This window comes from Elgaria multicarinata, chromosome 7 (assembly GCF_023053635.1).
Source record: "Elgaria multicarinata webbii isolate HBS135686 ecotype San Diego chromosome 7, rElgMul1.1.pri, whole genome shotgun sequence".
Taxonomy (NCBI): domain Eukaryota; kingdom Metazoa; phylum Chordata; class Lepidosauria; order Squamata; family Anguidae; genus Elgaria; species Elgaria multicarinata.
In genome coordinates, this window is record NC_086177.1 from 2,669,992 (window position 1) to 2,684,889 (window position 14,898).

The 14,898-nt window shown below is 42.7% G+C and overlaps 1 protein-coding gene across 27 annotated transcripts in view; it reads right to left on the minus strand.

Moving 5' to 3' along the window:
* The window catches only part of LOC134401297 (protocadherin gamma-C5-like), a 298,584-nt gene that overhangs the window by 9,577 nt on the left and 274,109 nt on the right, over positions 1-14,898 (minus strand). For all 27 annotated transcript variants that reach the window (XM_063130068.1, XM_063130073.1, XM_063130072.1 and 24 more), the window contains exon 3: positions 6,450-6,538. In XM_063130068.1, the coding sequence (XP_062986138.1) occupies positions 6,450-6,538 (89 nt within the window). The remainder of the gene's footprint in view (positions 1-6,449; positions 6,539-14,898) is intronic.

Sequence of the window (14,898 nt, forward strand, 5' to 3'; positions counted from 1 at the left end):
GCTTAATGGTTTGCATTGCATTGCATACTGCAATGCAATATGCCCTCTTTGCATTGCATATTGCCAGTTGACCTGATTTTTTGTCCTTCGCTTATCGTGGCCCAGAGAGGACTAGGGAAGCAAATCTTAGAACAGGCAAATATAAACAATTAAACCGAACTTATCTTTAAGGGCTTACCACTGGCGCTGTGGAGTCTACGCCTGTTACTTGAGCTTTGACCATTGCAAATGCAGAGGCCTTTATTTTAACAGCAGTAGTACAGTTTAGGGAGACCCGCTGGGGCCTGCAGACAGGTGGTGTCTAAAAATCCATACATGGACATTCCACCAGTCCCATTTTGTCACAGAACATGTATCGTCCATGTCCTCGGAAGCCACATTCCTTCTCCACCCCCATTCCCATGCAATTTTGGCTCATCAGCTTAGATCCTCTTAAAATCCTTTCCCTTCTAACAACAAAAAAGATATCCAAAATATTTATTCAGGGTTGTAGAATTAAGCCCCTTAAGATTTCTAATTTTTCATGGATGCTTTAATTCTGATCTGTGCTGTACTTCCCTATCTGCGTATCAAAGGAGATGGGCCCAGAGGATTTCTTTTTGATGTTTCAAAAATGCTGGCTTTTAAAATTCACTGAAGAGATTCCTAGGGCTTTTCAAAGCCAGTGCATAATAAGATCATCAACATTGCTATTTCTCACAAAGCTCTTCGACCATATGGACAAATCACAACAATGCCAAAGGGCTGGGGGTGAGACTTACTGAAAGCACCGCCAACGACTAGCCATCAGAATGTATTTATTATTCCTTCTGCACAGCCACAGAAATGCATTGTCCACAAGAGTGGCCACAGGAACCTATTGGGACATATTTGGATTTGACTCCTGGATAATAATCACACCCTCCTCATGGACTCCCAGTGGCCACTGAGAGGTCCCACAAATTGCTTTCCCCAGTTCACTGTTCATAGAAATTCATGGTCTTCCTGCCATCATCACCACACGGGTGTACAGTCTTTTCAAAAGGCCATGGAAATGCACGGGGAGGTATTGGAATGATGCAAAATAACAACAAGGTCCTTGAATAACTCTGGCAATAACAGAGGGCCCTCCAAATGTCTCAGCTGCTAGTGCACGCACACACGCACCACACACACACATGAGCATGGAGCCTCTGTAGTCAGGCATTAACCTTTTGAACGGTCATAGCAACGGTATAGTAGATTTAGGGATCCACCACAATGGTTGGAAGGAACTTAAACGTCCCTAAAATGGTGAAGCTTCCTCAGATGTCCTTATATACCCCACCTTGACATTCAGAATAACACCAGAGACAGATCTTGTTGGGCTATAACAATAGTACACTTTTATATTGCACTTTAGAGTATTGGAAACGCTTCAAATACATTGGGTGCTATGCAGTTGTAACTTGCTACTGATGGAAGGCATCCATCAATGGAACAGGAAGGGGTGGGTGTGTTTAGAGGAGATTCTCCCTTCCCCTGCAGTCACCTTCCATACTGTTCCAAAGGGTCCTCCATCCTTACAGAGTGGATTTGGGGGGGGGGGGGCTACATGGAGGAGGAGGAATTGCCAAAAATTGCCCATATCCCCATTCCACTCGTGGATGCCTTCTGTCAGCAGAGGAACACGAATTGGATACCACCTATTATCTTGCAATTCTTATAACAACTGTGGCTAGATCTGCACCAAGCAAGATATGACACTTCGAAAATGGTTTGAAAACTGTATATGGAGTGTGTCCTTGGCTCCGACAGTTGTCACTGCTGTTATAAAGCAGTAGTGTAGATCCTGCCCATGTAAGGTAGAAATAATCCAAAAGTTATAGTATAGTAATACCTTTATTATTACTAACTAAAATGTCACAAAATAGTGAGCTAGCTCTCGAGTTTTCCAGGTGGAATGCATTACAAGGTGGCTGGTTATTAAGGAAAATCACAGGGAAATTGGCCTCCGGTTCCCCTGATTTACCCACAAGAGTACTTGCCCTGGTGTATTCAATACCAGACTTACTAGGAATATAGGGAGCTGCCTTCTACTGAATCAGACCATTGGTCCTTCTAATCCAGTATTGCTGGCACTGACTGGCAGCGGTTCTCTGGGTTTCAGCCTTGAGTTTTTCCAGCCCTGCCTGGAGATGCCAGGATTGAACCTGGAACCTTCTGCATAAAAAGCATGTGCTTTACCACAGAACATTTTCGCTTCCTTATGCTATCTTGTAATGTGGCACTCAACACACACTTTGCAATACCCCAATATAGCAAAAAGACAAGGAAGTCATACCACGTCCCATCTATTTGTTCCCTGGTCTGTACAATCTGCCTTGGCCTGTATCACTGCTGCATGGCACATCTGAATCCCTGATTAGCCCAGCAGGTGAGGCAGGAGAACCAGGTTTGGAATTGGCTTGTGCCCTGCCTTGTGCCCTGTCACTAGAGCTGAACTTAAGCTGACTTTCCCAGAAGACATTTTTTTCTCATCCTCCATCAAAGAAAAAGAAGCCCTATTTGGCAGTATTTTCTCTGAATTTCCTGGAATGATGTTAGGGAGACCTTTTTCTCCCTCTCCTATAATATAACCCATGAAGCTGATAGGTAGGAGATTCCAGACAGATAACTTTTTCCTGTTGCCATAGTTCTTTTAATTTCCATAGCCAGTGGCGTTTCCCCCCTCTTTTCCTCTACCTTTTCTGCAACATTTTTGTCATTAGGCATTCCTATGTCAATGAGGTAGTTGTGTTTTTCTTTTTTGTTTATGACTTATGTCTGGTCAATTGCAAAGTATTGTCTTGTCCCAGCAAGATAATATGTGAGTGCATAAAGTGGCTTAGCTTGACTTGTTTGAGTATGTTCTGGATCTCCTAGGCTCTGAAAGCATATTTCTGGAGAGAAATATTTCTGGAAAGCATATTGCTGGTTGCATGATCCATGAGGCCAGGTTCTAGTGTGTGCATAGTTCTCCCTGACAGGAGGGGCTAGCACTTGCTAGAGTAAGGTGAACAGATGTGAAGAGGTTGCAATCCTATATTCATTTATCTGGGAATAAGCTTTATTGAAATCAATGGGACTTATTTCCGAGTTGTCATAGGATAATGCCATACGATAGGACATAGGGAGCTGATAGCTTTGCATTATCTTCTACTCAGTTTTCTTTGGGTAAAGTATTACACTCTGATTGGGATTTCTGTTCTCTGCACATTAAGGCAGTGTAAATTCAGGAGATATTTGGATAAAAGGAGAAAGATCCTTGTCTAGCATTCTGATAATGGGCATCCATTCTGGCCTTTCTTTGTATTGCTACTGACACAGCTAATGAACCAGAGGTATAACGACAAATGTTTAGATTACTCAGAAGTTGAAACAAGCTAAGAGGTGCTAGTGAGAAGTGGCTGCAACAGGCTAGGTCTCCCCCCTCCCCCTAGAAATTGTTATAGTTTCTCAATCCCTCCACAATCAAATCCACTTTGTCAATAAAGCATGAGTGTTTATGGTAGGAATAAGCTGATCATGGGCTCAATGCAGCTCTACAGGGACTCCCCTTTTGGTTCCCAGCATAACAGATTCTTCTTGCCATCAACTGCTTTTCCTGTGCAAGCCATCAAACAGACAAAGGGTTCTTTAAGTGTGAACAGCAACAGAAGTCTGGCAGAGACCTTTCCACTTGTATTCCAGATGTTTACTCTTGTTTGCTTATGCGTTTCCTTGTCCATAGATGTGAGCAGCCACATTACATCTTCACTGCTGTTCTCATTGAGCAGGAAGGAGTTAAAGAACACACTGACCAGGTTTGGATGTAGGTTATTCAACCTACGAAGAGCCATGGTGCCTGTGAACACCAAGTAGCATAGGCAATTCCCCCTTGTGGTTATAACTGAAAAACAGACCAAGGGTTATGCAAGGCTTGTTTAACCCTCACATAACCCATGCTTGCCAAGTCTGCATGACATGACAACCCCAAGCAGGTGTTGCATATATTCAAAATGGTGGCTACGTGCTCGCTACACGCTCCCTAAACACATCCCAGCCTCGCTGTAGATTAAATAAACCATGGTGGCTGCTGTGTCCTGTAAACAGCCCCTTTGTGTTTTAGCTCCTGTGAGTAGAACAAGTGCTGTTGACCCTTAAGCCTTTGTTCAATGGAAAATATGCCCCCTGCTCTAATAGATTAAAGCAGCAGACCAACGCCTCAGTTGCTTTTCACAAACGCAAGCTAATCAAACTTTGTTTTGGAAGGAAATGTTTCAGTGACAATAACGTTACAGAAGGATTACACACCAGGGTAATTGATCACTAAATCTTTCCCTAACAGCCTGAGTCACAAACCAGTTAAATTGGAGTGCTTGGATTTAAGCTGATTTGTTTCCATTGATGTGATAGTATTAGCACAATACTAAACACGTTTATTCAGATGTCCCACTGAATTCAATAGGGCATAATCCCTAGTAAACATGTTTATAGCCAAACTAGATGTGACTGGCAGATCCAACCTATATAAAGTGATGTGGGGTGCAATTTAAAGACCAGCATGGGAGGGGGAGGAGCATTCTTCTCCAATATCATTTATTTAAGGGTGCAATCCAATGCAAGTTCAGACAGAAAAAAGCCTTACAACAAGCATTTCTCAGCCTGCCAGTTTTTCTGTGTAAACATGCATAGAATTGCACCCTAAAGCTCCAAAAATCATATTAGGGTAATGCCTTAACCAGGCCTCCTAAAATACACAAAAGTGTGCAAGCTACTGAGTTCTCTAGAGCTCTTCATTAGGTTGGATGGCAAACAAAGCCGGGGGTGCGGGGGTGGAGCAGAGAAAAGGCTGGCTGAAGTCAGGGTCATGGAATCTGCATTTGGTCACAGTCTTAAAATGGAATAGGAGAGGAAGGAGGGCTCTTCTACATGGCTATGAGGGTTTCAGGTTGCACTTAAGAATGCTGGGATGAGAAAACATAACAATGGTTAATCCCCCAGTTTTGAAAATATAAAATGCAGCTGTCTCTGTACTTAGGCAAAACACAAAGAAATGGAAAGAAACTAGACAGTATCTATATTAACAAAGCTGGAGAGGTACTAGTCCAAACATATCAATAGACACCAAATTGGGTAGATTTACCTAATAGTTGCAGCTAGTGAAAGTACCCTCAGAGAGTAAAGTCCATCTTCCTCCAGTATGGGATCCCACTGTGACCCACCTGTTTTATTTACCATTTAGTAGCCTAATGGAGAATTCTAGGCTAGTTGTGCCATAGGATCGCTGTCCCAAACCAGTACTGGATTAGAGGAGGCAGAGAGGCTCCATCTTGTTTGTTAAAGTGACAGGCAACACCTTTGGTCAAACCCTTAGTTAGGGATGCAATGTTTAATCAATCAATTAAATAACACCCCCAAAGGGCCTCAGATTAACTGGAAAACTATTCCCCTTCTCTCTCCAATCTCTCCTTTACTAAATTAGTGCATGCCATTTCTTTTTCCTTCCCGGAAGAAGGAATTTGATGAAGATGGTGTCACCTCTTGGAGAAGTCAGCTCAACAAGGAGGCAGGATTAGCTACCACACCTAACCCCCAAGGCAAGACATCACACCTAGCACTTCAAATCAGGCTGTAAATCTGCTGGCTTCTTTGAGAGTAAGCCCCACTGAAATCAGTGAGAATTACTTCTAAGTAGCCAGATGCAGAAAGCATGTTGTTTTCAGTACTATTGGTTTCATGAACTTGCAGATTTCTGCACATTTTTCAAATCTAATTGATTAATTATTTAATTAATTAATTGGGATCTCATTAATCAGGTGACAGCCAACTTTAATCTTAATCAGTGTATGAAGTAAATAGTATTTTGTCTGACTGAGCTTCTTTTTATAGAACTGAATGCTGGCTTGTTTGCTGATTGCCCAATAGGAAAGCAATTTTTGGGAGGACTTCTTGGTCTCTGGAACAGCACAAGAGATAGTTAAAAAATAATCCTTTTATTTGTGAAGCAAGAAAATTGGATCTGGAGTTGATGAGAGATGATGATAAACATATGCCCCCCCCCACCCCCAGACAGGATTTTTTTTTTTTTTTACAAAGACACATATCAGAGTAGAGCAATTTGAAACTCTACGCACAGGCCACATTTATTTGCATACTGAATTTGGAAAAAAAATATCTTGTGTATATTCTAAAAAGATTAGCTGTCTAAACAATGCAGTGGGTTTTTTAAAGGGTTACCGACCAGCCAAGTTTCCTACTGCTGTGTAATTCCATAAGGTGCTAAAGAATGGCACTGATGTTTGAATAGTAGCTGTTTAAGAAGCACACAGAGGGAAGCCACCTAAGCTTTCTTGTCATTAACTTTGGATCTTTTATAATTTTGCATAAACTTTTAAAAGCATGTACACAAAATGTTTTGTATAGCTCAAATGGATACAATTTGTATCATGTTATTAGTGGAAACTGACCATTTGCTGATGCCAGAATCATGGCTTGAAGCATTTCTGTATCAAACTGGTTGTTTGGCCAAGTTCCATTTTCATCCCCATTCTGTGACCTAAAGAGAAAACAAAACAACGGAAATATTAAAAAGAGGTACAGAAGAGACAGTGTTAACAATGGAAGAGAGGCCTTTCTTCACATCAGACACAGTATGGTTTTTCAGTCTTTCCCAACCTGGTGCCCTCCAGATGTGTTGGACTCCTCAGTCAGCATGGACAATGCAGGCACAGGGGACAATGGGAATTACAGTCTGACACATCTGGGGGTTAATTCTTAGATTATTATTATTTTTAAAAAAGTTAAATACAAGAGTAATGTATTTTTTTTGAGGGACTGATATTTGTTAGTGAGTGTACTTTAACTGGACATGTGCTGCCAAGGAGCCCAGTTTTACTAGATGAGTTGTGCAAGAAATCTTGTTACACAAGGAGAAAAGCTCTGCCTGCTGACATTCTGTCTGGTATACAGCTGTTAAAACAACAAAGAGGCTCATGGCACCTTAAAACAGATTTATTGTGAGCTGGACTCTCCTTTGGCAGATGCATGAAGTTTTATCCTCAGTACATCATGCATCTAGTCCATCCACAAGGCATATGCCAAGATAATGCCTGAAGTCTCTGTAGTTGGGATGTTGCTGATAGACTCACACAGCTGTCTCTTTGGGATGTCCAAGTATTAAAGGCATTGAAACCCCATCCTCCTTTGCAACTATCAACCAAGTCCAGCAGAGCATGTTGCCTGAGAAGTGTATAGGACAGCAGCCAGTATGTTCACACCGTTGAGTTTCATGGAGCTCTTTTTTGTCTGTCTTTCCTTTTGGGGGGAACAGTATTCTGACAAAAACTGCCTGACTCGACTAAAGAACTCAAAATTCAAAATTTCATCTATGGTAGGACTTAATTCTGAGTCAGAGCTCAAGAGGGCTCAGTCCTAGAACCGATTTCCACTGCCTAGAATTAGCCCTGGACTGAGAAATAGTGGGAAAAGGCACAGATGGAAGAGGACAACAGCTACCACTACAAACCGTGATAGGAAAGAAATGAAACTTTTTTAAAAATACAGTTTCACAGAATTCACACAAAAGCAAGTAGTACTGGAAAAATGGGACAAATGAGTTTACGAATGCAGCTATGAAATGAGCACAAATGTTTTATTTGCTAAGTGCATCTTATCGCATTTCTAAGATGGCTACAGCTTGTGTGATTAGGGAGATCACAGCATGTCTGTTTTTTTTAACCAATCATGTATGAACACATATAGCTGCCAACTACTGAGCCAGTCTGTCAATTTACCTGGTGTAGGAGGGTCTACTCTGACTGGCAGCAACTCTCCTAGATCCCAGCTAGGGATCTTTCGCAGGGATCCCTACTGCACCTCCTTTAACTGGGTGCTTGGGATGGAGCCCGGAACCTTCCTTGTGCAATCAAATATGACCCCAAAAGCAAGAGGGTAGGGTGTAGTGGGAGGGTCGGACATTTGGGGCAGAGCGATGTACTCTGCGGTGCTGAACCCCCTCCATGCCCGTTCCTTAGCCTCTTCTCCAAAAGTGGTTTCTCCCAATTGAGCTCAGCTCTGGCGTTGGCGCACGCTTGAGCTGAGGAGAATGTGCCTCACAGTCCAGATTACAGGGAACCATAGTTGAGAAAGGGTTTGACCCCTTTTACTCTAGAACTCCCACCATTCCTAGTCAGCATAGGGATGATCAGAGTTGCAGTCCAACACCAACATCGGTAGGACCACACGTTTCCCATCCCTACTCTAAAATATGGATCCATCCTGTTGTTTTTTGTGATTAAATCTATGTTTAAACAAATGGTTCTGCTGTTGATGTATAGGAAGGAAGATCTCAGGCTCTCTAGTTTGGTACCCAGTATAAAAGAAGGATAATTCCTAGGTGTTCTAGGGAGAAGATCATTAAAACTTGAAGTATCATCTTCTACTATGCTAGTATGTTGTTGTTATTTTTTTTAATCGACATCTTTATTTTGTAAACTGGGCTGCTGGAACAGAGAAAATCAGAAATGTGTGAGTATTTGTGTGGAGCGAAAGGGGGCTCAGCCCTTATTTTGCAAACCCTGGGCTAACTGTGTCATTGGAGGCAACCTGGTCCTGAATTGCAAGTGAGCAGGGAGGCAGAAAGATGAAGATGGTCAATGATTAAGGAGTGACTTGCTGCACTTTCTCAGAGGTACATATTCCAGGTCTAAGCCCATCTATTGTAGAGTCTAGGGCTAAGCCCTATTGAGATTTGATGCAAATGAGAGTGTGGGCAGGGGATGAAGGTGATCAGAGCTTGCCCCTTCCCTTTAGCACAAGGACTGTGTTTCTGTTAGATCCCCACCACAACTATTTTCCAACCCTAAAATTATAACATGTGCATGTGTGTGTAAACAAACAAACAAACAAACAAACAAACAAAAAGAACTAATTTTGGTGAAGAGTTGTTGAAAGGAAAGTGAGGCGGGGGAACCGGAGGTGGATTTCTGAGTGGAAAAGAATGTAATGTGTGCATTTTCTAGTTGTAGTTTCGTGATAATGGAAATGTGTGCACGTATGTGTGGCAGGAGGAAAGTCAATGTTTAAGAAAGTGGTGCTGGGGTTTTGATCTGTGTGAGAGATATGCCATCACTCTGCAAGCCTTGCTTCTTAATTCTATATATGGAAAACTATTATTGCTAAGTAGTAAGTGAAAGGCAGTTTGCATATGCTCAGAGCAAACTTTTTGTTCTCAATTAGCTTAAGAATTCTCTACAGAGGGCGTACACCCCGCTAACTCTCGTATGCCCCTGCTGATTCTCTGGTGCCTCCTCCACTTCCATCGTATATAGAATCATAGAATTGTGGAGTTGGAAGGGACAAGGATCTAGACAAGGATCATCTAGACCAACCCTCTGCAATGTGCAGGAAAACCAATTAAACCATCCATGAGAGGTGGCTGTCCAGCCTCTTCTTAATAACCTCCAGAGATGGAGAACCCACAATTTGTGTAGACAGACTGTTCCACTGTTGTAAGACCTTACCGTCAGGAAGTTTTTCCTTATATTTAATCGGAATCTTAGGTAGCTCATTATTTCTTATACTCATTATTTCGGGTCCTAACATGTGAGACCCACTGCTTGCACAACAGAGATTTAATGCTTCCCAGAGGAAGCCCCGAAACAAGCGGAACATGTTTCTGAACCGACCCTGTTACATTGCAGAAATGAGTGTTTTCACTTGTTTCTGGTTATCTCCATAAGTGCTAAATCTCCATTCTGCAACCAGTGGGTACTGCTGGCAGATGACAATTGGTGGGGCACAGGAGATTCGACGGGGGTGTAAGTGCCCCATTAGATACTGCCTCGTGGTGTCACTGGCCTGGTTCAGACAACATGCTAAACCATGCCGCTTAACCACAAAATGGTTAATGGTGAAGGTTAATGCATTCCCTTAACCATTTTGTGGTTAAGTGGCATGGGTTTAGTGTGTTGTCTGAACCAGGCCACTGACTGATCTTTGGCTAGTCAATTATTACTATGCTTTGGTGTAAAATAGGACTAGTACTTTTTAAATGATATAAATATATGTGTGGGCGTGTTTGTATCTGAATTGCTTTGTAACCATCTGTTTTAGGCACTTTCCTGTTAAAGGCAGATTTATACTGGCCCCACCATTGTCTGCCAAATCACACTGCTGGGCTTCCGGACACTAGCTGGAGCACTACCATGCATATGAGTGTTCCTATTTTCATCTGTGAAAAGTTGGACGGTATGAAAAAGACATGCTGAAAAGCCACCATTAATGACTCTGTGGTAAAATGTAAAGTGCCACAGCTTTGGAACTCATCATAGACCCACATGGAAAAAACAGCATTCACTTTCTGCCCTACAATATCCCTTCCCAGGATAGGCAATAGTACTGAACATTAGATAGGAGGCAGGCAGTGGAAGAATCACATGAGGTGGGGAAAGAGAAAAACAAAGTGCCTTGAGAGACTTCTAAATACGGGACTGAAGTCAGAGAAACGTCTTTCCATGTATTCTAATCTTCCAGGGACCTTAGCAACACATTGGCTGAACTTGTGCAAGCTAGGAAGTAGGAAGGAAGTAGATCCATAAAATATTTTTGCAAGCATGGGTTTGGAATTGTTGAATCTCATGCATTATGAAGATAATTGATGCTGATAAAAGCTACTTAACTCTTTCATATAGCAGGCATACTCTGTATACCATATGGGTTACAGAATTAAGAAATATCTTAAAGAGTATGAGCACTTTCTGAGATCCTTTGTTGTATGCTTTTGTTGATAAAGCCAGCTTATGCAGCCCAATACGTCAGAATATAGAAGAAAACAGAATTAGGAAAGAGACATTATTAAAAGATGTAAATGTAAAGCTTGCCCTAGATGTTCAGTCAAGGCCATTATGTGTATAAAGCTACAATAAAATGGTGTGTGTGTGTGTGTGTTGGATTGTTCTGGTGCTGAAGGTGGGATCTGAGCTTATTGGAAAAGGGTGTGTGTGTGTGGGGGGGGTAATGTTGCTAAAAACATTTTTTTTGCCAGATAAAGAAATTGAATGCATCAAGCTTCAATGCAATGACTACGTTTTATTACACCAAAGAGGGTATGGGGCTAATTATGAGTTGGATCAAGATTTATGCTGCATCAACTGTGCTGGTGGAAGTGAAGTCCCATGCCTCTCCTTCCCATGGCAACTCCTTCAGCCCCCTCAAAATTCTACACAGAGAATGGATTCACACACAATCACAGAGGGATAATAAGCTACAGTGACTTGATTTTCCCTCCCTGTGTGTACTGGTTGAGATGGCTGAACCCAGCAATGGTGGCTGGCTGGGGTGGTTTACAAATCACGTTGAAACCCTCAAACAAGCCCTAAGTTTCAGGGTAGTTTGCAAACCAGCCCAGCCACACATCTTCACTGGATTCAGATGTTACTACAACTTGCGCCTGGTCAGAGTAATAATGCGGTTTGTGACTGGCACACATGGTGCCTTATTTTTCCTCCGTGGTCATGTGAACCTGGTCAGAGAGCCAGGCCAGGAGGTCCTGCTGAATGGGGTGAGCTGCGGTCTATATGTGTGTGTGTGGAGGGAGGGGGGAGAACAAAAAATCATAACATCAGACACTTCTGGGATTAAAAAAACCAAAGCTTGCTTTCTTTAAAATGCCTTCCCGTTTGGCAGAGCTAGCCAGCACTGCTCAGCCTCTTTCAAAGGCGAGGAGGGCCTCTTGCATCTAGCACACTGGCAGTTTCCATGGCAACACTGTCTCTGTACTACAATGCCTGCATCACAAATACTTCTTCCATTAAACTATTGTATGTTTATACTGCATTTCTACTGACATTTTTATGGAATTCGTTAGCCCCACTGGATTTTATTTTTGGAAAAGAGTGGGATAATGGGATGGAAAAATATCAGCCCAGAGAGAATACTGGGCTCGATGGCCCAATGGTCTCTCACAGTAGAAGGCAGAAACCAGAAAAGGAAGCAAGAATTGCTAGCTATCTTAGATCCTTCATTACCTATGTTTATGGCCCCAGCAATCAGGGGTCACATCCCAGTTTATCATTAAGAGGTTACGCTTCTATTAAAAATAAACTGGCCAGAGCTCTGAAAAACATGGGTAAGCTATAATCCCTCTGCAGCCCTTATGATCTTCATAGTTAAAACAAAACAAAACATCCACCCACTAATAAGTGTTTAAAAGGCAGGAAATCTGGAAGGCAGCAGGGAGGTAAGGGACTAGAAGGGTCTTTTTTTGCTTTGCATGGCATGTAGCTTGAGCTGGTGAAGGAGACCCTAAGGCCGCCTTCCCCAACATGGTGCCCTCCAAATGAATTGGATGAAAACTCTCAGCATTCCTGACACTTGACCATCCTGGCCAGGGCTGATGGGAGTTCAAATCCAAAACATTCAGAGGGCACCAGGTTGGGGAAGGCTGCCCTAAGGAGAATGCCTGTGTTTAGAAAAATCCCAAGGGGCTGGATTAGGACTTTCTGGGAAGTTCAGCAGGCGTAGAAGAAAGCCTGTCACCTACATTTGTTGTATGTATTCAACGTTCTTCTCTCACTGATCTCCAGATGCCAGGCAAGCAAAACAGAAAGATTAATGTCCTCCAGCACTTTCTTCATGCTTCAAGCCACACCGAGGAGAAGGAAAGGGCTATTACCTTGTTGACTTGGACTAGTGGGAACAGGAGCACAATTATATTCTTGTGGGAAGAAGGGAAGGCACTCTTCTGACTGCTTTTGGGGAAACTGGACATGAAACGTAGAAATATGTTTTAGCTGACTAAATTTTTTTAGTGTTGAGTTTTGCATATTGTTTTGAGCCACCCTGTGAATATTAAAGATGACGTAAGAAAGTTTCGACAAAATAATTAAAAATAAAATGCAGGAGTGTGTATTTTGTGGAAGTAGCAGGGTAAGGAGGATTACTTTCAGCTACCAGGAAAGTGGGGTGGTGGTGGTGAAACCTTACCAAACAGACTATAGAGGTAGGGAACAGGTGATTTCATGCATTGGACAGAAGGCTCTATGGCGCAGCCTCCTACAAACACCTGGGCTACAACCTCTCTTCCTGATGAGTTTGCCTGTTTATCCTGGCCCTGGCTCTACACTATCTACAGCAAATTGACATACAGAAATTTGACATGTGAAGCTTTACCTGCATGGAGATAAGTGGTAGGAAAATTGTCACCTGCTGAATTTGTGTTGAGCAGTGTTTCCAATTGACCAGGGGAAAATCTGCCTAGCTTGGGTTTTTGCCTTTAACATCTAGATGTGCAGACGTTAACATGGGGTCACATCTGCACATGAAGCAGTGGCTAAAAGCACAGCTATAGCTGGTGGAAAAAGGGCAATTCTAGTGCCTGTTAAAAGTCAGTAGCTTTCTCTTAAAGGCCAGTAGCAAAAGTGGCAGCCCTCCACCCTCAGCACTGTAGATCACTAAGTGGAGGATGGTGACTCCAGTGTCAGTGGGGTGGTAAATCTGAACTGGTTTTCAGTCAGAACTCTAAAAGAATTATCCAAATTCAGCCTCCACTGAGATCACTTGCAATCTGATTTTGAAACATCTAGCGTTAGATTGCGAATTAAAAACAGCAACGTATCAGTGGTACGGAGCAGAAAAAAGTATGGGGAAAATGGCTTTATTCCTGTGCCTTTAACGGCAGGCTAAGACAAAGGAATGCATCTGGTGGAACTTTCCCCATTTTATTATCTTCATGCCAGGAGAAGCCCAGGAGACTTAGGAGAACAGCCAGTAAGAAAAGTGGCAACCCTAAAGGGACAGACCACCAGAACAAAGCCCACTGTTCAGTGCTAAGGTTTGTAGTTTCTGTCCAGGGAAGCTAATGAACAGGAAAACAGCTCGTTAACACATTAACATTACCCCCTTTTCTACATAATTCTGGTCTTGAGTGAAGGGGTTTTCCCATACAAATTCCAGTGTGGTGGTGGTGGGTGGGTGAGGGATGATTTGGATCATGACCCTAGCCTGAGGTGTAGGGGACTCTGACCCATTATTGTCCCAATCTGGACCAGGAGACCAGTGCCTCAGTTTGTATTACTGAAAAAGGGTCCATTCATTCAAATGGACCCTTTTTTGGCAATGCAAACTGCAGGTGTGGGCCCTCTGATCCAGCTCAAAGCCCCTCTACTGCCCATGCTAGGGCCTAGTTTGGAAGCCTCATGTTGGCAAATTGTAAAAAAAAACACCTCAGTAACCCTGCACCTAAGGCAGAACTACCCAACTAAGGTAATGTGTAGTTTGGCCCTAAAACTGCAGAAAATTGGGCAAGAATGCGGAGAAATCCCGATTTCTTAATGTTTAAAGTGCATGGAAGGCTGGAGACAAGGGCCCTAGTTAATAATTAAGCATTGTTTCAATAATGTGACATCTGCTCTTGGACTACTCTGAACTGAAGTGGGAAAAGTTGAGGGAAAAATATTTCACCTGCTGAATTTCTGGTTGCCATGGAGCTTTTAAATATGTAGAATCTCTGCTGCAACAACCACCCCAGCTCTAATGTAGGCATTATTTGCTTCCTTTTCTACCATAAGCTGCCTCTTTTACACAGAATCATAGAATAGCAGAGTTGGAAGGGACCTACAAGGCCATCGAGTCCAACCCGCTGCTCAGTGCAGGAATCCACCCTAAAGCATCCCTAATCCACCCTCAAGCATATTCTATCCTGTACAAGATTTAGCATGTTTGTGAACTGGATGAGGAAAAGTGGTGGAACAAGAGAACCAGTTCTGGTGCAAACTACCTTTCCTGTATGAACACTGCACACCCCACACCCCTAAACAAAATGAGCACACATCAGCATCCACCTTGATCCACTATGTCTACTCTCCTGCTCTGAAATTCTAAAATTCACTGTGAGGAGGGTCTGGTGTGTTTGCAAGC